The 24,771-nt window shown below is 39.0% G+C and overlaps 1 protein-coding gene across 3 annotated transcripts in view; it reads left to right on the top strand.

The window, feature by feature from the left end:
- The first annotated feature begins 4,340 nt into the window (after positions 1-4,340).
- si:ch211-63b16.4 (kinesin heavy chain) overlaps positions 4,341-24,771 on the top strand; it is a 164,022-nt gene continuing 143,591 nt past the window's right edge. For all 3 annotated transcript variants that reach the window (XM_039738035.1, XM_039738037.1, XM_039738036.1), the window contains exons 1-2: positions 4,341-4,393; positions 7,347-7,441. In XM_039738035.1, the coding sequence (XP_039593969.1) occupies positions 7,428-7,441 (14 nt within the window). In that variant the 5' untranslated portion in view covers positions 4,341-4,393; positions 7,347-7,427. The remainder of the gene's footprint in view (positions 4,394-7,346; positions 7,442-24,771) is intronic.

Here is a 24,771-nt window from a genome sequence, read left to right as displayed (position 1 = left end):
TAAGTTTTGGATTTATTTTTTTGTTTTTTGGATTTCCAGTTTTAATGTTCTCTGGAGCCTGCTTGCTTAGCAATAATTCTCCTGGTTTGTCTTCAGATATCCTGTCATTGCTTGGTAATAAAATTTCAAATCGAGCAGTTTTTCTTCTACATTTTATATTCTTTATTTACCAAAGGGTTCATGATACTTTTATACACACGGCCAATTTAGAACCAAATAGGCATGATTTTGGGGGTGTGGAAGGAAACTAGAGTGCATGGAAAAACACAAAAGCACTGGAAGAACATAAGAACTCCACACAAGTATATAGTCAGACATGTGAGCTTATTGGGCATCTTCACGAGTCTAAACCAAACTGTAATACTATGAGGACATCCGACCAGAAGACTGACATCATTTCCATCTCCCTCCTGGAAGCTCCGCTCCATGTGAAATGACCCATACGTCAGGCCCGCCGCCAGGGGGGGGACAAACAGGACTCTGGTCCGGGGCCACGCTTGATTTTTTTGTGTATTTGGAGACCCGGGGAAGGCAGAGGGGCCCACATGTACCCAGTTGTCTGGGGCCCAAATATTTCTGGCGGCGGGCCTGCATACATACAGTATATAAAATTGTGCAACGCTGTAAGTCATTGTTCACTTTTGGACAAGCAACTGTGAACTATGGAGATCATGCACAGAATCCCTGACTAAAGAAGTCACTATTATTTTCTTTCTTATTGATTTATTTGGTCACACCTTTAAATTTTTTGTCACTTGCTTTTCGGGGCCATTGAAATTTGGCCTAGTCTGCTACACAATTATATGGGACTTGCTGCAAGGTGATCCAACTCTTAATCTTGTCCTGTTCTCTTTTATTATACAAAATAACTTTATCTTATAAAAGGACATTTTTAGAAAAGTAATCAGGAAATGAGGGGCTAGGCAACTGAGTAGTCAAAAATGAATTTCCAAGAAATCAATTGATCTGAACAAGAAAATCAAATTACTCATCCAAACTGATAGACAAACAATTAATCTGAAGGATTCAAGGTAGCACAATTAGTGCAATACAATCACGAGTCTTTTGTAATTTTTCCAAAAATAGTATGTTTTACATGCACACATTTGTGACTTCACATGTTACATGATGTTAGCCTCATGATCTGTTGGTGATAGCTAAACAAAATGGAAGTGCACATGGAACAGGAGCACAAAATGGCAACTAAATATTTCAAAACTGTTTTACATAGTGGGAGAGACTATAACTATAATTCACAGGTCTGCAATATTAAACTCATAAAAATTACTTTTATTTGTGAATAGTTATTTTTATTTGCATTCATGAACAAAATAAAAAATATATAATTTGAATGTTTCCATCATGTCACACTGAAGTACAAAATTGAAAATAAATTTAAATGAATGATCTGATACCTTTGCATGGTATCAAATCTAAATTTCAAGCACGCACACGGTTCAGTCATTTCTGTGAATGCTATTGTCAGACACATTCTTGTAGACTGTGGTGGGCTGGCGCCCTGCCTGGGGTTTGTTCCTGCCTTGCTCCCTGTGTTGGCTGGGATTGGCTCCTGCAGACCCCCGTGACCCTGTTGTTAGGATATAGCGGGTTGGATAATGGATGGATTTCTTGTAGAGAGAAAGAAACGATATTCACTCACGGGCAGTTATATGCTGCATTGTCATGATGTAATTCCAAACACGGAATCAAAATTCAATGTGATATTGACGAAAAGGTAAAAGCGAAAAGAGATTGAATATATGGACATAGGTGATATGACAGAAGTGCACTGCATGAGATGTAGATCACACGGCATGGCAGCAACAGAAAACCAGCAGCTGATCGAGCAAAGAAGAGGTATAAAAAACTGTATTTCTTTCCCATTGTATCACCGTTTAAGAGGGGGTTTCTTAGGAGCGACCACATCTCCTTGGGGTGCGTTCCACAGGCTGAGTGGAGGAGGGGGAAGGTGGTGAGTGAGTGAAGTGAGCGGGGGGCGAAGTCCCCTAGTCAAGTAAAAAAAAAATCAAAAATCTTAACTTGAGGTGATCAACTTTTGTACACTGTCCTGCTGTACTTGTTCAGAATTGTCCCTATACTGATGTTACTCGATTATGTTGAACTTCTTTGTAAATAAATAAAAATGTAATTAAAATTAAATAAATGATACAATTTATGCTTATACACAACATTGTTTAAATCGATTTAACATGAAAAAATGTAGTCGATCTAATATTTTTTAACAGATATGTAAAGAAAACAACAATACGCATTCATTAACTTACAACGCCTCTAGTTTTTGTCACTTCCTAGTTTTTTCATTTGGTTACCCGTCATCTGTACACTTTTACTAGTGTGTTCCTATGAATCATCCAGTAGTGGTCCACCATCATACTGACATCCCAACATTCCTGGTACCTTCTTTCTACATGTTTGATATTCTGATGGAATCTTTCACCCTGTTCTTCACTCACCACTTCAAGACTTTCAGGGAAGAAATTGCAAATGTGAATCCAAATAAATGAACTTTGAGACTCATATCACAACCCAATTTCTTAAACTTAACTAACATCCATCCATCCATTTTCCAACCCGCTGAATCCAAACACAGGCTCACGGGCGTCTGCTGAAGCCAATCTCAGCCAACACAGGGCACAAGGCAGGAAACAATCCCAGGTAGGGTGCCAACCCACCGCAGACTTATCTAACACATTTTTAACAATTTCTTTTTAATGTGGATCTTTATTGTTACCTAAAAATGTATAAATTGCTTCTTTGAATGTTGCTGAGTCTATAATTCCAGGTTACTGATCACATCATCAGGTTTTGCATCAGAAGCCAGTTTTCTTATATCAGTTCCAACAATAATGCCCTCTTTCAGTTTAGCCCTAGACAAATCCAAAAACTCACAGCACAAATAAATACAACAGGCTCCATTGTTTGATACAACTTTGACTAACAACTTCAAGCAATGGTAGTGGCACTAAGCAAAGTCTGATGATGTTTTTGGTACCAACCTGTAGCATTTTTCTAGCTTGCCATTTCTTCTGAACTCAACATCAATTCTTGACTCTGCTGTCTCACTCACAGCAAAAACACGGGCTAGTTACTGTGTTCATTACCAGCTAATGTACAGTATATTCTGTCCTTATCTAATATATAAAGCAGATGTTTGTTCTTTATACAATTCCACATCCTTGGTCCAATCTGAGTTAAATTTGGCAAACATATTCCACTTTGTCATTAGAACATGCAGATTAGTTATTAAGTTTCAGTTACCTTGTGCTACTGACCTCTTGATTGGATGACAGCTTCTTATTTTCTCTCAGTGTCCAGTTTTTTGTTCAATCTCTTTTGCTATCTTCCTCATACTCTGATGGTGGTTTAAAATGCACAGACTGGAGAAACTGGCAGCAGGTGTTTTAGGAAGAAGTTGTGTGGGTGTAGCCAGGGCCAGTGTCACTGTTAAGGCAAATTAGGCATTTGCCTAGGGCAGACATCATAAGGGGCCAGCCAGACGGGTTAGATACCGCACACTAATAAGCCTGGCCTAGGGAGCAAATAACCTAGTAACGGTACTGAGTGTAGCCATTGCAGTGCAGGATTTCAACGCTATACTCACTACACATATTTTAACGGGTTGTCCCAAGATGTGTATTCTCGTTTGAGAAACACAACTGGCCCCGTGAGACTAGAATCAGAAAAATGAACCAGAGCTGCTGCCTCAAGAGCAAGTGAAACAAAAGAACTGCTTTGCCTTATTAAATTATATAATGTTACATTAAAACAAATGATCATTAAAATAAAATATTGAGATTTAGTTATTTATAGTGCAAAAAACAATACAGCTAAAATATGTATTTTGTGAAAAAATAGAGAAAAAAATTGTCATGTTTTTAATTCAGAGCCCCAAAATATAAAAACCACATGAAATAATCAAAACATTTTTTTCAGTGTATACCTGCGCAATGTATTTGAATAGCTAATGTAAGAATAACTGCAGAGTTTAAAGCATTAATTTCCCAACTCCACTAATGCCATTCAGAATAACGGGGAACCTTTTTAAAGGCTTCATTGGGCATATCGCTGGCTACTGGCTTGCCATTTTTTCATTTTTAACATAAACAGAAAAAGCAATTCTTTCAGATGGCAATTCAATCTAGTCAAATATTTGCGAAATGCATATTTTGTTTTAAATAAAATGAGGCTTTAATTGCAGCTTGGTGGTTGCCGGGTAACCATATAGCGGTCATTCCCTAACGACTCCCTCACTGTAGGAGTTCGGACGGAGTTACTGCGCTTGCGCAAAAGCAGCACGAAGGCGCGTGAAGTTCGAAAGCATTCAGTCGGTGTAGCTTCTCGTCATCAGCAGCAGAGCTTCTCCTCCGTTGAGGTATGACCAGCATTTCAGATATAATAAATATCTATAAAATTCTAAACAAGCAAGATGACTAAACACGTGCACTAAAATCTCTGGAATTATTACTTATCAATATTGCAGAAAGACCGATATCAAATTTAAAAAAATGGTTTAAAACTGGAAGACACCAGAATTCATTTTTGATTCCTGTTTCATCGTGCAAACAAAAGGAAATAAATCTTTTGGAAGTACGCGCAATTCGTGTTGGGGTATTTCCTTAGTAGATTGTTAAAAAAATATATCTTCTAACTGAGGATGTAACATGTAACATTTTTATTCAACTGCAGTTTGGTCTTAATGCATTGCTAGCATTCATTAATTACCTGCATCCGGTATTAAAGGGCAGCCCCGGACGGGATACCAATCCACAGATACGTGAAGGAAATGACAGGTGTTTAAGATAATAGTTTGAAAAACGCTGACTTTTCATAGTCGCCTCTCACCGTTAAGACTTTCGTATTAGTGATAGTGCACTGCGCGTGTGTACGGAAAGTGTAATGTAGTGTAGGCTACAAGCGTGCTGTGCCACGGTTGTCTCCCACTTTACTCCGATAAACTTGTAATAACCACTGCATTTACAATTAAAGTTGCTCATTTCAAAGCAATTACAATTGGCTATAATAAATAGAATGGGAAGTCTGAGCTTGTTGGTAGGTACTATTAATGATGGCTTACAGTTAGGTCATGTTCATTTTAAGATGAATAACAGAGTTCGCACTTTGGAAGGAAAAGTTCTCATAGACACGACATTTATCTCTTTTTTCAGATGTCCCGTTCAAAATGAAGGTATTTTTCATAACATAAAATATTGCTTTCTTAACTGAGAAATGCTGCTCCGGTAGAGTAATCAAAAGTCAGCGGTTTCCCGTGGCTACCAGCCCACATTTCTATGGATGGTTGACTACTTTTATGGGCTGTCTACTCTGTATACAGACACTTATTAGCCTGTCAGTTGGGCTTTGCTTTTAACTCCAACAATCTGTAACTGTTTAGAGGTGGACTGCTTTGTATAAGGTTGAATACGTTTGTGATAACTGTAAATATGAAGATGCTGATCAGTTTTAATATTAACAGGTAAACAAATGGAAATGCCTAGAAGAATATTTAAAATGTTGCAGCAAAGTTTGTTTGACTGATGTGCTGTAATATAAAATTGTAAATCAAGCTGCCTCAAAGAAAATGAATGTTACAGCAATAGCTATAATAACAAAATAACTGAAGCATGACAGAGCGTATTCTAGGTGTTGTTAGACAAGAATATTAGTAATAAGACAGTGTTGTTTTTAAATTAACTGCAGTACTAAATATTAAAACGTGGAACCAAAATCCATTAAGCCATGGTTGGGATCCTACTCACTTAAATGATACTGTTTTATTGGTTTGTCATATCACCTAATTTTTCATTTACATTCACATTGCTTTAGAAATTAAATTCCAGTCTTTTTTATTTCTTCATTTACAATATGTTTATTCTAGATGATGGAGTTTGTGCATGCAGAAATGTGGCTTAGTTCTGTTGCCTCGCAGCTCAAGAGCCTTGGGTTCAATTCCTTACTCCCAACTGTTGTTTGTTGTTGTTTAGCTGATCTTTGCCCTGAGTTTTTCCTGGAGACACTTTTTTGGTTGACTGGTGACTTATGTTGGCTTGATTTTTGGGAACACCCTTAGAGCAATAGATCAATTCAGATTCCTGCCTAGCACTCATTGGCGTTGGGATAGGCTCCCTGCTATGCATAAAAAATTACCGGTATGTAAGATAGATATTTTCATTTTATTGTGAAGTACAAATTTATATACTGGTAAATTAATACATCCTTGCAGATTGTAATGATGTGAATAAAAGAATGGCACTTTGTTTTTCTTCTTCTTTTAATGGTACACAATTTGAAACTTTCAAACCATAGGTCTTATAGTGGATTTCAGAGTCATGAGATAATGAGTTGATCTCTGATATGCAGATTGGGTTAACATGTGACTGAATGGATGAGCATGAATACGTCTGATGCAGAACTAGTTCTTGCCTAGTATCAGATTCTGACTGGATAGGCTCTCGCTTCTGCAACCATGGTTTGAACAAAGCTGGATTATGGGAAATGAGCACAGCTGGATTACAGCTAGTTGTACAGACGTTATTCTCTGAAACATTTAGTGACGTACACTAAAATGGGCCCTTTAGATATGGTGGTGCACTATTAATGCTGGCTATTTGAATTTGATATCATTGGGGTTCTGCTGTTCCAGGGAAATCACCTTCAACCAATTAGCTTCAAATTTGGCCTCTGACATCAAAAACCAGTAAAGTCATACAAAAGAACTCTAAATCCCCCATTTGTTGGAAAAAGGTGTGAAAAATACTTTGAACTTAAAAAAAAAAAAAACAACTCACCGTATACTTTTCTAAGAAACATTTTTTTTTTTTAAGTCTGTCATTAAAAACTGTGCCATTCTGATCTCTAAATCCCTCTTTAATGACATCAGATTCTAACTTTGAAGTTGATTGGTTAAAGGTGAATGGTATTTCTGAAACAAGTTTGGTTTTGTTCCAGGAAAAGCAGAAAGCTGATGAGATCAAGATCAACCAGCACTGCTGCCTCACCAGTCCTGAGCGTTTTGTTTGGATTATTTACTGCATAAAACTAAATGTCATGACTCCATTCATTATCAGGTTTGCTCATGGATAGACCTCTCCCTTACCGCTGCCAGATGTTGTCTTTATATGTAAGGCTGTCAGGTTACACAAACATATTTTTCTTCTCTCTATACTGATAAAAGGCCTCGTTTAAGTATTTTACAATGTGTCAAGGATGCGTATATCCAAGGAGTGAATAATGAAGGTAATCTGACAGCAACAGAGATACTGTTGGCTGCATAGATTTGTTTGTAAAATGTAGCATTGGAATGAACTGTTTTGCTCTCTTCCTCACAGCTTTATCTACTTGCTGAATGACAGAAGGAGATAGCGCAGCAGTCGTCGTCTAAGCCAGTGACACGTCCTTTGAAGGATGGGATGGATGAGGCAGAGTTAAGTAACTAAAATGTTCCTTTGTGTTTAAACGTGGCTTCTGCTAGATTGGTTTCCAGCAGAGCTCTTCTGGCAGTCATGTAGGTTTTTTCTTTCTCCTGCCAGAATTTAGTTTTCTTTGGTAAACATGCATTCCTGTCCACAACTTGAGATATTTTTGTTCCATTCACCAAAAAGAGATGTATTGCCATGCTACAGTGCTCTTTCTGCGACAGCTTGGACCCCAGGTTGAGTAGTATGGTAGGTTCTTGGGAAGGGGGAAGAGTGTCATTTGTTGTGGGAAATGTGGCAAAAATGTACAGAATACACTTTCTTGTGATGGAAACAATACATGAAGAGGTAAACAGTTGAAAGTGAGTTGCAGTACTGGATAGAAGATGAACTGATAGAAACCTTTATTGAGTTTGTACTGATATGTTTATGGTAAATGGTAATCATTGAATTGATCATCTGACGTATGTTTTCCTACCAATATAAAAATAGGGAGATTTTTTTTCTCCTGAGTGGGCCATTTGATTAATCCTTATTGAGTCTAATTATAACTTACGGTATCAAACACTTGTTTTGTTGGGCCACTTCTGCAAAATAGTTTTCAAATCTGCTTACCATTGCAAGCTGCAGTTTTTTTTTTTTCTTATATCCTGCTGCGTGTCTTCCCTCATGTCTAACACACACACATTTAGACCACCACTGCTTCACGCGCTTGAGAAGTGCTACTGTTTGCTGCGGTATCTTTGTCATTTTCACCATTGTATCACTATATTTTGCATTTACAGTTAGACTCTAATGTTAACTTCATTTAGTTATTTGTTTATGTGCAGCCAGAATGTGGATGCTGTGCTGTTCATGTTCCCCTTGTGTGTCTTGGCACATTTGTGGATTTGGGTGTTTTGAGTACTGAAATCTACATCTTCATTATCAGCCCTCTTAACAGCTGTCTTTTTGATGCCGTGTGACACATGTTTACTTTAAATGCATATTTTGCAGTTTATATTTTCACAAACATTGCTGCTACGTATTTCTTTCAAACTCACATCGACTTCTACACTATTGTCATAAAGCTGAACAACAGTGAGCACACACAGCGCTTGCGACAACATATTCTCCACTCATGTGTTGTTGTCTTTGAATGCAAATGTATAATCTGATTTTACAGAAAGGCTTTTTACTTGAAACAAGTTATGTTTATTTTTAAAATGTACAATGTGCTGAGACACACATTTATATATCTAATAAGGTTTTTAGGAGACTTTTCAACTGTATGATTCATCATAATGAGAGCTTGCTGTCTGTTGGACAAGACACTGCAGCTCTTTGCAGTTTGAAATCTCTTCTCCAACTTTGAGCATCATCTTCTTGAGGCACTGGATAGTTTCAGAAAGGTGAAACTCATTGAGGCATCTAATTGTTCCTGCTCACTTTTAATCAAAATTCATTCATGGTTGCCTCCAGACATACAATACAGTATATATTTCTGGCTTTAGTGAGACTAGAAGATCCATCCATTTTCCAACCCACTGAATCCAAACACAGGGTCACGGGGGTCTGCTGGAGCCAATCCCAGCCAACACAGGGCACAAGGCAGGAAACAAACCCAGGCAGGGTGCCAACCCACCGCAGGACACACACAAACACACCCACACACCAATCACACATACTGGGGCCAATTTGGAATCGCCAATCCACCTAACCAGCATGTCTTTGGACTGTGGGAGGAAACCGGAGCACCCGGAGGAAACCCACGCAGACACAGGGAGAACATGCAAACTCCACGCAGGGAGGACCCAGGAAGCGAACACGGGCCTCCTTACTGCGAGGCAGCAGCGCTACCACTGTGCCACCGTGCCGCCCTGACTAGAAGATCATAGATGTTAAAATTAACCATGTCTAGTTATTGCAGTGAAATTTAAAGTCATAATAGTAGGACTGGTTGTTAGACAATCATAATTTGAATAAATGGATACTGCAGTGTTGTCTTAAGGATTTAGTGCCCTGGGTCCGAATCTTGCACCCAGTTACTATTTGTATTGTAGCTTACATGCTTCTCTATTTCTGATCCTGGTTTTTCTCCTGTTACTTCAATTTTTCTCCCAAATCCCAAGGACATGCAGGTTAAGTTAATTCACAACATGAAATTTTCTCCGTCTTAGGTGTGTGCATGAGTGAATAAATGAGGTGGCACTCCACCCAGAGCTGGGTCCTGTATTATACCTGATGCTGCTAGGACATATGAAGCTCCCCTACAACCCTACATGGCAGCGCAGTGGTTAGCACTGTTACCTCATGAGTCTAGGGTTTCGAATCTCACTCCTATTTGTTGTCTGTGTTGTAATTTGGCCTATGTGTAGCTGTGTCTTTTCCAGGTAGCCAAAATCAAGCAGCTATTGAGTTGGAAAAGCATTAGTCAAGCATATACCAAAAGAAATTCCAAAGTCCAATAAAGTTTGCTTTCAAAAAGTTTAATGAAGATGTAAAAAAGAAGAAATCATAAAAAATCTGAAAAAAATTATTATACACTGTCAAACAAAAGAGTCACAGACATCATGAAGTTTTGGGGCAGCCACCTGTATATTGTTTTCCTGGCTGCAAAAGTTGATTTTTTTAAATGAGCAATGTTCAAAGAACAGAGTCCAAAACAGACTGACTTTCATTGAGACAAGTTGGCGGTTTTAACAGATAGAACTGGAAATGACATCATTGGCGGCGGAACCAGAAGTGACGTCTTCATGACCGGAAGTGGCATCGTCGTCGGCACCAAAACCAAGCGGGATTTCCCGAGAATGGTCTGCAAGAGACTGAGAGAGACAGTTAGCACACTCTGCTGCCCCCTGGTCTGGCATAGAATTACACTTATTTAGGCCCTTTAGCTGTTTCCCATGCACATGTGTGTGACAACACACAGAATAAAAGGAAAAAAGGTTTATTCTCTGTTTCATTACAATCTTAGCTTTCTCATGTTAAACTTCAGTTACTTTCTATACTTGAAAGTTGTGTTACTTTTCTATGGTGAACTTACAAAGGCTTCACTTCAATATGTTCAGGAAGTTCAGTACGGTTTGAAACGGTTTGCCTTCCATGCCTTACCAACTGCAAGGCAGATCATAGACTGAACTAGTCTCAGTCAGACAGTCCATTTACAAGTTAGCTTGTAGGGGTTATAATATAAAATTCCATTAACTATGGACTTGCATATGGGCAAACATTGTAACATAATTAGGAAAATACGTATGTCAATTAACATTACCTAACTAACAAATGGCTGTTACGTTTTTGTCCCTAATTTTTTATGAAAAGGTCTCAGACAATTACTGCAATTTTGATTTGGATAATTTAATTATAGACACTACATGTAAAAAAAAAACAAACTTTGTTGAGTGACTAAATTTCAGGACCATTCATTTCATTTAGTTTCTGCTTCTTGCAACAGACAAGCAGTTTACATGTCTGTCCAGTGTGCTGGTTTTGGTCTGCACAGAAACGTTTCTGACTGCACCTTTAGCTTCTGTCATTATCTTGAAGACTCGGCCCATTATCCAAGAATTGAGAGGTGCAGCATCATCTGCAATCAAAATGATGCCTCATGATTCAAACTTACTTCTTGGTGTAAACCATTTTTGATGTTCTAAAGGTATTGGTAAATGCTCTTTAGTCTATCTTTTCCAAAACAAATCAGCAATGTTTTGACCTTGTTTCCAGCGTGTTTGTGTATAGTAATTTTTAGAAAAAAGTCTTGGAGGTATGCTGGGTTGAAACTTAAGTAACAGTAAAGTGATTGGGTGTCAGCGCTTCCAAGTCATTCAGGTCATCTACAACATTCGTTGGGAGCCCATTGTTGTTGATGGATTCGTTCTGAAGATTTTCATATATAATATTTGAGTTTAGGGCTTTTCTTATGCTTCTCATTTGTCTTTCCCATATTGCGTCGTGATGCAAAGCTGATGGTGGGTTGAAAATCCATTTATTTTCTTTCTTAATCATCACATTGGTTTATTTGTCCTGATAAATGTTTTTGATTGCCTTATGTAGCTCTTTTTCAGTACCAACAAAGTTTGCCCCATTATCTAAGAGTATGACTTTAATTTGTCCTTTTCTGCCAATGAAGCAACATATTGCGTTGATGCCAGACATTGGTGCCTAAGCTGTAGGCAACCTCAGTGTGTGTAGCTCTTATGAAAATGAAAATTACTCCATACCTCATGACTAAGCTTTGTCCTCTTTTTAACTTGAAAAGGTCCAACATAGTAAACTCCAATATTGGTGAAAGGTGGCTGGTCAGGGAGCAGACGATCTTCTGGCAAATCTAACACTTTTTACTTGCCTGTTTTTGCATTGCATCTTTGAAAAGTTGTACCCTTTCAAATGATTCTTCTGATATCTGAATTAGCTTAAGGGATCCAATATTTCTGATGTAATTGTGCTAGCATATATTTAACTCCACAGTGTCCATTTTCCTTGTGGATGTGCTGCAAAATAAGACAAGTTACCTGTGAATTCTTGTGAAGAAATGTGAGATGTTTAGCTTCCTTTGCCCATAGCAGCTTTGCTGAGTCTGCCTCCGACTTTTAGAATTCTGCTTTGCACGACTGGGTCTAGTTTATAGATTTGGCTATTTTTCTTTATGCAGTGAATTTTCTGTGAAGTTTTTATCTCTTGTGGATAAGCTTGTAATTGATTGAAGTGTATAAGCTCTGCTTCAGCTTTACACAAGTCTTTTAGTGAAAGTGATTTTGACTTTATTGACGTTTTATACTCCCTCATATGTTCTGTGATAAGTGTTTTGTGTCCTGCTGGATCACATTCAAGTTGACTGACCATAAATTTGAATGCCTTTCTTTCATCTTTCAAGTGAAACAGCATTCCTTTGAATCTGAGAAACCATGTCACTGCTTTCTTCAAGCATGCCCACTCTGAGTAGTAGTCTATGAGTTCCTTTATGGTTTCAGTTCTCTCTTCATCTCTTGTTGAGTTTACTACACGGTTTTTGATTTCTAGATCATCTTCAGTGAGCAAGTCCACTTCATCAGGTCTTTTTGGCTATTCATATTCTGGCCTTAGTAGGAAGTTTGGGCCTTGAATCCATGTCTTTTGATGAAAGTTCCTAATGTCAATCCTCAAGATGCTTGGTCAGCTGGATTTAATGCAGATGTGACATACCTCCATTGCGTTGGCTGTGATTGTTACCTTATCACTTTGACTCTGTTGGCAACAAAGGTTTTGAAACAAATACTTTGATTTTTAATGTACCTTAATACAGTGGTGCTATCAGTTCAAAAAGTTGATTCTTCCAAGGGTATTTGAAGGTCATGCCTTAGCATCTTATGTATTTTGACTGCCTCAACAGCTGCAGTTAATCCTAACCTTCGTACAGTGACAGGTTTTAGTGTTGCCAATCTTGATTTCCGTACTAAAAATGTGTTTTTGGTCAGTTAGGAGGAAGTAAGATGCAGTGCTATAACTGTCTTCGGAAGCATCTCCAAAATGATTAATTTATGCAGATTTTATGTGCCAAACCCTGTGGGTTTGATGTGCTTGTTTATATTATAATCAACAAGTACTTTCAAGTCATCCATCTGTATTGTCCATTGCTTGAAAACCTTAACTTTCACTTCTTCATCCCATCCATGTTTCTCCTTGCACAGGTCTCTTAGGATAAGCTTAGCAGGCAATATAGCTAGTGCTAAAAATCCAAGGGGGGTCATGTACTGAACTGACAACTGACAGAACAGCAGCTTTTATCTGGAACTTGAAACTGTCTGTTTCTGTGCACCATTGAACACCCAGGGCACATTCTATAGGTAGGACATTATGGCTTAGTGACCCTTATAGAAATTATGTTGAAGTCCTTTTGCTCCATAGCTCTGTCTTCTTCAGGTATAGACAACAAGACTACCAATTCGGTCAGGTTGAACCCTCCTCTGTAACACAAGGCTTGAAGATCTCCAGCCAATTGTGTGGCTTGGTTTTCTGTTGTAATTGACTCTAGAGTGTCACCCACATAGAAATTGTGAAGCATAGTGTTGATTGCATCTTCTGAAGCTGCTTTCCTTGCATCCTCGGCTGTTCTTTGCAAAGCATAAGGCAACTGGGCGAGGATGTAGCTCCAAAGAGATGTACTGATATTTTGAATTCTTCCAGCTCATCATTCAGGTTACCTTCTGGCCATCACAAGAAACAAAGAAGAGTAGTGTCTTCATCTGGAACATTTACTTGGTAGAACATCAATTTAAATGTCTACCATTAATGCTATACTGCCTCCTCTCTGTCAGGTTCTTTCAGGAATTGTTCATTAAGAGAAATCCCTTGGTAAGTGGTCTTGCAATCAAAAAAAACACTAAATTTTTGTTTTTCTTTAGATGATATACTCCATGATGAGGAATGTACCACACTGTGTCATCTTTGAGTGGCATCTGTTCTTTGGGTGTCTTAATAGCATATCCCTTATCTAAGATGCCTTTCATGAAAAGGAAAATGGAGTGCTGGATTCCTTTTAAGGTTTGTCTTGAGGCCAGTAAGACACTGTTCTGCAATACAATGATTATATTGCGTGTCCGTGCAAAGCTAGACAGATATCAAACAACTAAATGTCACTAAACTCATTTATTGCTTAGAGTAAAGCTTTTACTGGCAAATATTTAATTCTTGGTTGTAAAACTACAAAACACAATACAAACGGTGCTTTCATTACATTGCTCACATCAAACAATCAATCAATACATAAATACATTTATGTAAAAATCAGTTAACTGTGACAGATGAAAATCTTGACAAGCATTTACAAAATAATTATTTAAAAGAGAAACTTATAAGTGCCCTATGCCCCAAGCCAGCGTCAGTCTCACGTCGCTCTACAGGGACGCAGACGGGACAGGGTCTATACCTTTCCCATAGGGAGACCCAAAACGTCGCTGCATCCCAGAGAAAGAGGAGGAATTGAAGGAAGAGAGCTGGTTCCTCCGATAAGGGAGGACATGAGGCAGGATGCTCACCTCCAGAGAAGGCTGTCCTTTGCAGAGGCAGAGGGAAACTTCAAAGCCAGTTGAGATGATGGGGGTGCGTGCGGTCCCGTCAGATGTCCCAACACAGGGGGCACGGAGGTCTTGGAAGGGGGGCCGAAGTGGTAAGTGCTGGGGTGCCGGTCAGAGGGGGGAGCATTGCCGGTATGGGGGTGACAAAGAGACGCTGAGTGGTGGCATCAGGGCAATGTCTCCTCCCCTTGTTCCAACTTATGTTTTGCAGGACCGGGCTCTGGAGTGGAGTGTGTCAGCTTCCCGTCGTGGGAGACCTGCCCTCGCGGGACGGGCCACTGGCCCCTATGGGTCTCAGCTTGCAGGTGGTACCCAGCCTGGATGCCCGGAAGGACCGAAGGAAGGATTACACCTCCTCTGGACCATGAGGGGCAACCACCCTGGTGGCTATGGGGACCACAGGAAAAGAGCATGGAAGCTCAACCCTATAGGGGCCCGTGGTCACCACCAGGGGCACCCAGATGCCTGAGGAGCCCTGGCCCTCAGCACTTCCGCCACACCCAGGCACTTCCGGGTGCACAACCGGCACTTCCACTACACCAGGGACTGCTGTCAGGAGCTCATTGGGAGGCACCTGGAGCATGTCCGGGTGGGTCTAAAAGGGGCTGCCTCCCTCCATTCGATGGTTGGAGTCGGGAGAGTAGAAGGACAGAGCTCAGAGGAGAGAAGTGGAGGCAGACCTAGAGAGAGAGAGAGAGAGGCATCGTGTGAGGCCAGGACTTTGGGGGAGTATTGGATTGTGCGCTGTTTCACTTCTGTAAATAATAGTGTAAATATAGTGTGGTGCATTTAAACGATGTCTACCTGTCTGTGTCCGGGCTGTATCCCACACTATCAACAAGCCCACTTCTGCTTCTATCTGAGGTAGATGTACATCTTTGAGATAAAACCATCTAGCAGTATTTCTCTTGCTTTTGAATGTTTTTCTTTTTCACCGAAAGTTCAGTGTGTAAACTTCTGGTAATCCTATGAATACAATTTCTTCAACTCCGCATACTTGTAAATCTGATAGGACAGAACATTTTACAGTTTGTTTGTTAACCTTATCTATTTCTACTATGCAAATGTGAATCTGAGTTGTTTTTCCTTGGAGGTTTGAGGTTCTTTGGAGGTCTTCTGTGCTGAATGTTGCTGTACTGGCAGAATCTATAAGGGTATAGGTTTCTACATACATTTCACTTGTTTTAGACTTGACGTTGACTGGGACCACAGCTAGCATGCAGTTGGGTGGAAGTGCATGTCTATGATTCCTCAGACATATACGAGTAGAAGATATCTTTCTTTACAGCATTGTTGTCATCTTTTTGTAGTGGACTTGGCTTTATTTTCTTAAATCATATGCAAAACATCTGGACGTAACTGAGAACATACTGTATTTGACATTTAATTGTTTGCACAGTTTTTTTTTTACTAAGGTATCCTTAATACTAAGGCATTTGAAACATAAAACTTTAGATTTCAAGAAGTCAATCCTACCTTCATTTGGTAGTTTCTCGATCTTACTGCATTCAGCAAGGGTATGACTTTCATTGCAAAACAGAAAGAGTGTACTGAACTTATAGACAGCCATCATTCCCTTTTTGACCATGGTTTCTTGACTCCCTTTTTCAGCAGCAACTGTAATGTTTGTAGCAAAACTGCTTCTTCTCTGGCCACTTTCCAGGGCCATTTTTTTCCATGCAGAGGATGCAAAGATTTTTTTCAGCCTGTCTATGTAGAAAATCAAGTAGGTCGGCTAGTCGTGCCCTTCTGTCTTCATTTTCCTCAATATCATAAGCTATAGTTTCCCACTCAGGGGAGCGGAAATCCAACGCCCGACTCGTCCGACACGGGTACATTGACCATCGGACAAGCATGTTTTTCTGGTTTCAATTGTCCGCAGACAAGTGCAATTTTCTGGAGAAAAAAGAATTATACAGTATGTGCTATGCAGGGCACATTTTTACCACTACTTTCAAACTTTAAACATTTGGGTATGTACTTCGTGCGGAAACAGCCTACTTAGGCATGTTCTTCATGTCTCAGATTGGTCTTCAATATTGTTTACAAAATGACGGCTGATTTTTCAAAGTGGAATCACTCTTACGGTCTTACATAAGTATTTTACCCTACTATTTACACGCTTGGAGATGCTGTCATTTTTTCATGCCGACATTACGATGTAAACTGATGATTTTTTCATTATAATCGATAACTTTTATATATTATTGATAATATTCATTGTTTCTACATAAAAATGCGGTCATTCTACTTACAATGTAAATGTTTTCACCACATAACAAAGCTTGTTAGGCAGTTAATCTTTCCTGAAATTTGCGATTTCGCGTAGGTTGTGATATATTGAGGAGTTAAGAAATTTATTGCGTGACAACATCAATTCTGATGAGCTGTCTATAGATCGTTGATTAGAGAATTTTTCATATAAAACAAGTTGGTTTCGCGCTGTCAGTTTATTAAAAATAAAGAAGAAAACATTCTAACGGTTTCCCAATGTTATGAAATATCTATAAAAATCTTCACTTAGATGCGATTATTTTTTCCCGACAACATCGGTAATATTTACTTCTTTGGAAATGTACCATCTTGCGGAATTTCGAATACGTCATTAGGAATTACCTGTGTAACCCATAATGCACTGTGGTAAGCACGTTCTTCTCGCTATATGCGTGTTGCTGAAACTGAAGCAAGTAGCATCGCGGATAAGAAATGGATCATTACTTGATTAAAACTGGCAAAACAGGCCCTGAAAAAACTGACAATGAGGACAAGAAAAGAAAAACAAAAGCTGAAAGGGACCATGAGTATGATAAAAAAACGAAAACGGTCTTTTCAAACGCAATAGCTCAAAGAGTTTCCATGGGTAAATGCAGACGACGCTGACTCTGTTTTTTGCCAAATTTGCCGTCAGTATCAGTACCAGGAACCATGCAGTTCAGCACAAGCAGAAATGAACAGCATTCAGCCCATGCTGTCTGAGATGGTAAAGATTCTTGGGGGAGAAGATGTTGCAAGACAAAAGCTGAAGAACATGGCAGAAAATGAATCAGGACAGTGTTCTGTTATGTAACTGTAATATGTGAAACAGAACTAGTGTAGCTATAATGAATGCATTGTTTTTTAATGAGTTAAAACGATAAGGGAATCATTTAAATAATGTTCTAGAGCAAGGTGGCAAAATACTACTCCCGGAAAGAACTTTTTTCAGTTTTAAAATAGAAGGCAGCTTTGGCATCAATAAAAGAGATCAGAAAAAATAAACTCTTTTTCACTTTTGTTATTTGTTTATGGGCAAGTGAATTTAGCTGGCGGACAAGTGGATTTTCTAAGTTTACTTGTCCATGGACAAGTAGAAAAAAAATTGATTTCCACACCCCTGCCACTTGTCTTGCAAAGCAGAAATGTTTGTATTGCTGGCAAATTCTTGCCCATACTTCATCTTGGACATAACATTCCTGCAACTGCCACTGTGATTTGAATAAAAAAAGTTACCTGTCTGCCTTAAAATGTTCAATAAGGTCAATGTCAAAATAAAAGTTGACCCAATGGTATAATGGTATTATACGAGGTGAGACACAAAAATAAACGGGCTGGGCTTGGGGCTTTCCTGGAAAACCGTCTGGAGGTCAGCTGGACGTGAATCATTGAACTATATCCCCTCCTAAACACCCTTTCAAACCGCCGACTGGCTAAGTGTATCCTGTGAATAGCCCAGTCAGTATTTGCACAACAACCGTTACATGAGTTGCCGCAATAATGTCGGGTGAAAAAAATCGAACAGCGAATCAACATCAAATTTCTCACGAATTTTTCTTTTTCCGTAAAGCAGTTTTTGACTGACAAAAACATTCCTGTCCTCGATCATCCTCCCTATTTGCCCGATTTCGCTTCCTGTAATTTGTTCCCGAAAATCAAAACTGACCTGAAGGGAACACATTTTTCTTCAATGGATGAAGTGAAGACAAAAACGACAAGCCTGTTGAAGAGCCCCAAGCAAGAAGACTTCCAGCTCTGTTTCAGTCAATGGAAGATACATATGGAGCAGTGTAGAGATCGGGTGGGGCAGTATAGAGAAGGTGATAATGTTTAGAATGCAGTAATTCATCAATAAATGTTTTTGTTTTTTTTTACCAATACGCTTATTTTTGTGTCTCACCTCGTATTTGCTAAAAATAATTATTTGGATGAATTTGATCCGAATTTTATACTTAGTTATACTTCGTTGACCAAACATCTGATCTTGTGATCTGCTAACACTAATACTTTGTTGTCATGAATGAATATTAAGAGTTCTTCTAACAGTAACGAGGATTTTTCAGTTACTAATTTAAACTATAACTTTAAGCTGACTCAACTATTGTCATGGCTCAGAATTCCAATTGGGTCAACTTCTTGTTACTAGTTTTAAGAACAATATCATACTAAAATGTCAGTTACGTGAACACAGAGAAACAAGTTCCCTGTCTGCCTTATTTTTTTGTATAAGTTAAAAAAAAAAATTGTTCAAATGACTTGTTGATACAAATGTCCATGTGCAAGGAAAAGTAATATCCTTTAGAAGGACCATAAATTTACACAGGATGTTATAAACTCACATCAAATGTGTGTATTTGTTATATGATGATAATAATAAACAGCTCAGTACTCAAAACTCTAAATGCAAAGCCGATGCAGGATTCAAACCTGTTACCTCGCCATTGCTAAACAGTAGCTTATCCATTACGCCATCAATACAGACCCCTGTTGGATCAGTGTTACCACTGTGACAGCTGATTGAAAATGAACTACACAAACACACACATATGCAAACTTCTTTTACTTTGTCCCGACTGATAGTTGGGCTTCAGCAACATGTCAGTTGAGCAATTTATTTTGTTCGGTTTTATTGTTAAATTAAAGCATACTTGTTTCGTTATAACTTTTGAGATTCAAATTATGTTGTTATTACTTAAAGATATTTTCTGTTTTAGCTGTGTGTTCACCATTTCTTGCCTCGCTTTTCCTCTGTCATTCTATATTTACACAGATCATTGTAGACACGGAATACACATGAATTGTATGCATTTCAAATCACGTTATTTCATTACGTATATAATTCCTTACAAAGCATCGCCAGGTAAACGCTTTGACACAAACTTAAACTGTGAGGATTTCAGCAGAGTGATGCCTTCATCTGACTTGAATCTGTAGCAGGCTGTGTTCTGCTAATCCACATATTTGTAACACAAAAGCGGGTTAACAGTGCAGTGATAAAGAGCTACGAGCTTCTTGCCTTATGTCAGGAAAATTTAAGGAGGTCAGGGACAATGAAAAAAATCATAAGCTTCAGGAATTCCTGTGTTAATTCTGTAACTAAATCTACAACTAAAGCATCCTCATGACAGTTGTGTTGCTGAAGCATATTTTCAATATGACTCTTAACGATTTGTCCTGAAAATAAACAGATATCATTTAATTCATCAGTTATTTCTTGTATATCAGTATTAGAAAAATCTAAAACTGTTTGCGTTCGAAGGAGCACAGAGACAATTCAATTTTCCACTGAGCTTTCATTGTTACTCTGACCTTCAACCTTTTCACCTTTATCATTTGTTTATGGATCAATATTTACTTATTCTTGATCACTATGTGATGGTATGCAGCATGGAACAAGCTCTGCCTTAAGGTTCTCTAATATACAAGAATTATGATTATGGTTTCTTTGTGCACTAAAGGTTTTATACACATTTGATTTAACAAACAATTCTGAAAAGGACAATTGGCAGTTTTACTTGTTTAGCAAATGTTTTCCTAAATGAATATTATACTTCTGAAGACTTTACCTCCTCTGATTGCTTTTTGCAATGCTGCTTCACTAAACGAGTTTGTAGTTCCAAATATGACCTAAAGGAACCATGTTTCAGTCCATGTGTCAGTTTATAATATATTATAGTTCTCTGATTACATGAGGCAAACGGACAAATTTTAAAATAAATGTGTAGGCTCCAACAACATTCACTGTGATAAAGAAACAATAAAAAAACGCATTTCACAAGCAAAAGAGAGCTCTGAGAGAGAGAGAGCCCTAAACCACAGGTCTATTCCTTACACACATGAATGATATCTTTTGGCAAGGACAAAGACACCCAATAAACACGTGTTAGTTTCTGCTATGCCAGTATGGAGAATGATTATCAAAGTCTTGCTCCACTGTAATGCATAGGCTTTAAATGTGTTGAGTTATGGCATCTGAAAGATAAGTTGAATTATTGATATCTAGCCTAAATTTTTAGTAGAGTCTACCCTGGCTTACAAACACCGTAAAAAGAACTACATTTCTGTCAGTGGATGACTGGTTCAGATGAAATAGAGAAGTAAGGCAAATGTCAATATAAAGTGTTTAGACAGCTTTTTCACGTTTCATATATAAAATAAACATACAAGGGCTCAGAAAAAATACATTGTCTAAAAAACAGCCTTTCCATGGTAACACAAATGATCAAAATTTACAATATAACACTACGTGTTGATGAGCATGGGCAAAATCCAACCTGCGAACTTTGCAATTGAGCTCCAGCTTCACTGGGCCATATGTTTTGGGCATGTACTAAATTAACATCATTCTGGACAAACATTTTTAAATGCCTATCAGACAGCCTTGGTGTCACAATCCCTCCTAATCCATTACCAGCCATGTTTGGTGTACTCCCAGATGGGCTTAAATTGGAGATGGACAAACTGTAATTGCCTTTACTTCAGTACTAGCATAGAGACTTACCTTGCTCAGCTGGACGAATCCAGCCCACCTCTTTTAAGTCAGTGGGTAACTGATGTTATGTACTATTTGAAATTGGAAAAAATCTAATTTTCATTTAGTGGATCTGTTCAAATCTTTTTAAAACCTGACAGGATCTAATCAATAACATTTTAGAATAAGCTTTTATATTGGGGAGAAAAACTCTCCACCCTCTTTTCTACTCTTAAAGTTTTACTCTGGCTGTTAGCCTTCCGGTCTTTCTCTTGGGTGGGGGTTGAACTGAATTTAGTTTTAAGTTTGACCTTGTTTGTATGGTTTTAATAAATTGTAATAAAAAATAATACCACGGCCTGGAAGTGGCTCACTCGCAAGACATTCCTACCAGGATTCGCTGACTTGTTGATCTGTCTTCTGATTGCTTCCCCAACTGTAAGTGTTACGCTTCGGAATACCCTAGCAAAAGCCAAGAGACATTGTGAATGCTGCTCCTGCTGAGTTTATTTCTCCAAGACAAGCTACCTTTGAAAGGGGCTATACAATCTAACAGAAGCCAAGAGCATGCTTGAAAGCCTTCCCTTGCTGAACCACTTTGAGCCACATTCAAATCGCTCCTTCTGAAAGAATTTACCATGAACAAACACAGCTTTATATTATTACTAGCAGGCATACTTGGCGTTGCCCGGGAATGTATAATGAATTTCCCAAATGAAAGAAACACAACATAGAAATAGAAAAAACATTTTTCTGAATCACATTTTATTGTAATCGGTAATACAAGTGGTTATTCCAGAGCCTTTGGATACACTATATATTTTTTTTCCTTGTGGTGCGAAAATGAACAAATTCTGAGGATTGCTCACTCTAGAAAATGCTACATAGAGTTGTCTGTGTGAAAAGCTTGGATTTTCCAAATTGATGCCTGCAACTTGCAGTGATTGCTCTTGAGCCTTATCAAATCACATAGCAAAAGCCAAACAAACAGGAAATTGTAGCCATTTGAAATCAAAGGGTTAATCATTCGGAATCAGCGGTATTCTTGGTATGAAAACATTTTCACGTCATGCGCAACCTGTTATGATAGTTGCTTCAATAACATGTATTGATGGAAAAGTTGCCGGCATTTCAAGATGTGATTCTCTTCAGAAACTCTACTCATTAGTTGGTAAGCATAAAAGTCCATTGCACTGAGTTTCTAGCCAGCAACAGAGTTGCCCGTAGATGGATCTGTTTGTGGAATTCCAAAGTAATACCCATTTTCGCCTTGCCAAAAGATTAATGGATACTGAAGGGCATCATACAACCTGTGTGTGTCTGCCACACGCTGAAGACTTCAGTTCCTTTTCTCAATGATAATGTCCCGCTTCCCAAAGTCATTGCCTACCATTACAATGGCAACCTTGTCAAGTGTTGGAGCATTGAATCGTCGGTGATGCTGTCCCTGTGGCATTTTGTCAGCTCTTATGACAACTTTATAGTCATCTTTTGAAATACGTTGAAGTGCAGTCTTGAAAAGGGTGACATATGCGTTGTTCTCATGAAAGAATCGATCTAAATCCATCACAATGTCCAGTCTCACGTTTGGTATTCTGCTGTGTTAATGATGCGCTGTTATGGAAATATCTCCCATGAAGAAGATCTGAAGGAACTCAATTGTCCTATCAGTTAATGGAAGTAATGATCCTATTGTATGGTAAATTTGACCTTGCACTTTGAATGTGGGCATGAACCCATCCTTTTGTATTTGTTTAGTTGCACCAAAAGAAGTCATTTGAAAACAGAAATTGTACTTCCTGATGTTATTCAAGAAATGCTTTGAAATTGGTGTTGATCCTGACATCAAAGAGTGTAGAGGTTCAGATGGACGAAGTAGAGATGGCAGTTTCACCTTCCCATTTGAGCAACACAATCCCGGTGACTCTCCTTTCCATTTTAGAGCTCTACAATGAACACAGATATGATCCATTCAGCCAATAACAGCGACAGGATGTTCATGATATGCAACCTGACGGTTATATGCGAAAGCCATATTTTTTAAATCGTGCTGCATTTGTCCACGTGTTGCCTTGTCAGCACCCCTTCACCTGTTGGCAGAAATCCTGGTTTCCCTTTCTTGAGACGTTTCATCCGCTCTTGCATCAGACATTTTTCCCAACCAAACATACCCCATGACCTCCTCCTGGTCACAAAGGAGCCCCATGCCCAGTTTGGTGGCGATCGGACGCCTGGTGCAGAGTTGTATGGCGGACAAACAAACATACATCGACTACAGCCTCCCTTCCCTTTCTTCAGATGTTTCATCCAGTCTTGCATCAGCAGCCCTTCTCCTGTTGGCAGTACGGGGATGTGTGTGGAACTGTCAGTGAAAAGGTGCCCTGCACTTCACCCCGAACATTTTTCCCAACCAAACATACCCCATGACCTCCTCCTGGTCACAAAGGAGCCTCAGGCCCAGTTTGGTGGTGATCGGACACCCGGTGCAGATTTGTATGGCGGACAAACAAACATACATCGACTCTGCATTATATATTAGACATATATACAGGTGCCTGTCATAAAATTAGAATATCATGACAAAGTTGATTTATTTCAGTAATTCCATTCAAAAAGTGAAACTATTAGATTCATTCATTACACACAGACTGATGTATTTCAAATGTTTATTTCTTTTAATTGTGATGATTATAACTGACAACTAATGAAAGTCCCAAATTCAATATCTCGGAAAATTTGAATATTGTGAAAAGTTCAATATTGAAGACACCTGGTGCCACACTCTAATCAGCTAATTAACTCAAAACACCTGCAAAAGCCTTTAAATGGTCTCTCAGTCTAGTTCTGTAGGCTTCACAATAATGGGGAAGACTGCTGACTTGACAGTTGTCCAAAAGACGACAATTGACACCTTGCACAAGGAGGGCAAGAAACAAAAGGTCATTGCTAAAGAGGCTGGCTGTTCACAGAGCTCTGTGTCCAAGCACATTAATAGAGAGGCGAAGGGAAGGACAAGATGTGGTAGAAAAAAGTGTATAAGCAATAGGGATAACCGCTTGTACCCTGGAGAGGACTGTAAATCAAAACCCTTTCAAAACTGTGGGGGAGATTCACAAAGAGTGGACTGCAGCTGGAGTCAGTGCGTCAAGACCCACCACGCACAGACGTATGCAAGACAAGGGTTTCGGCTGTCGCATTCCTTGTGTCAAGCCACTCTTGAACAAGAGACAGCGTCAGAAGCGTCTCGCCTGGGCTAAAGACAAAAAGGACTGGACTGCTGCTGAGTGCTCCAAAGTTTTGTGCTCTGATGAAAGTAAATTTTGTATTTCCTTTGGAAATCAAGGTCCCAGAGTCTGGAGGAAGAGAGGAGAGGCACAGAATCCACGTTGCTTGAGGTCCAGTGTAAAGTTTCCACAGTCAGTGATGGTTTGGGGTGCCATGTCATCTGCTGGTGTTGGTCCATTGTGTTTTCTGAGGTCCAAGATCAACGCAGCCGTCTACCAGGAAGTTTTAGAGCACTTCATGCTTCCTGCTGCTGACGAACTTTATGGAGATGCAGATTTCATTTTCTAACAGGACC

This window comes from Polypterus senegalus, chromosome 16 (assembly GCF_016835505.1).
Source record: "Polypterus senegalus isolate Bchr_013 chromosome 16, ASM1683550v1, whole genome shotgun sequence".
NCBI lineage: Eukaryota > Metazoa > Chordata > Cladistia > Polypteriformes > Polypteridae > Polypterus > Polypterus senegalus.
The sequence above is the reverse complement of the archived record's forward strand: the minus strand, read 5'-3'. Positions and strand labels throughout refer to the sequence as shown.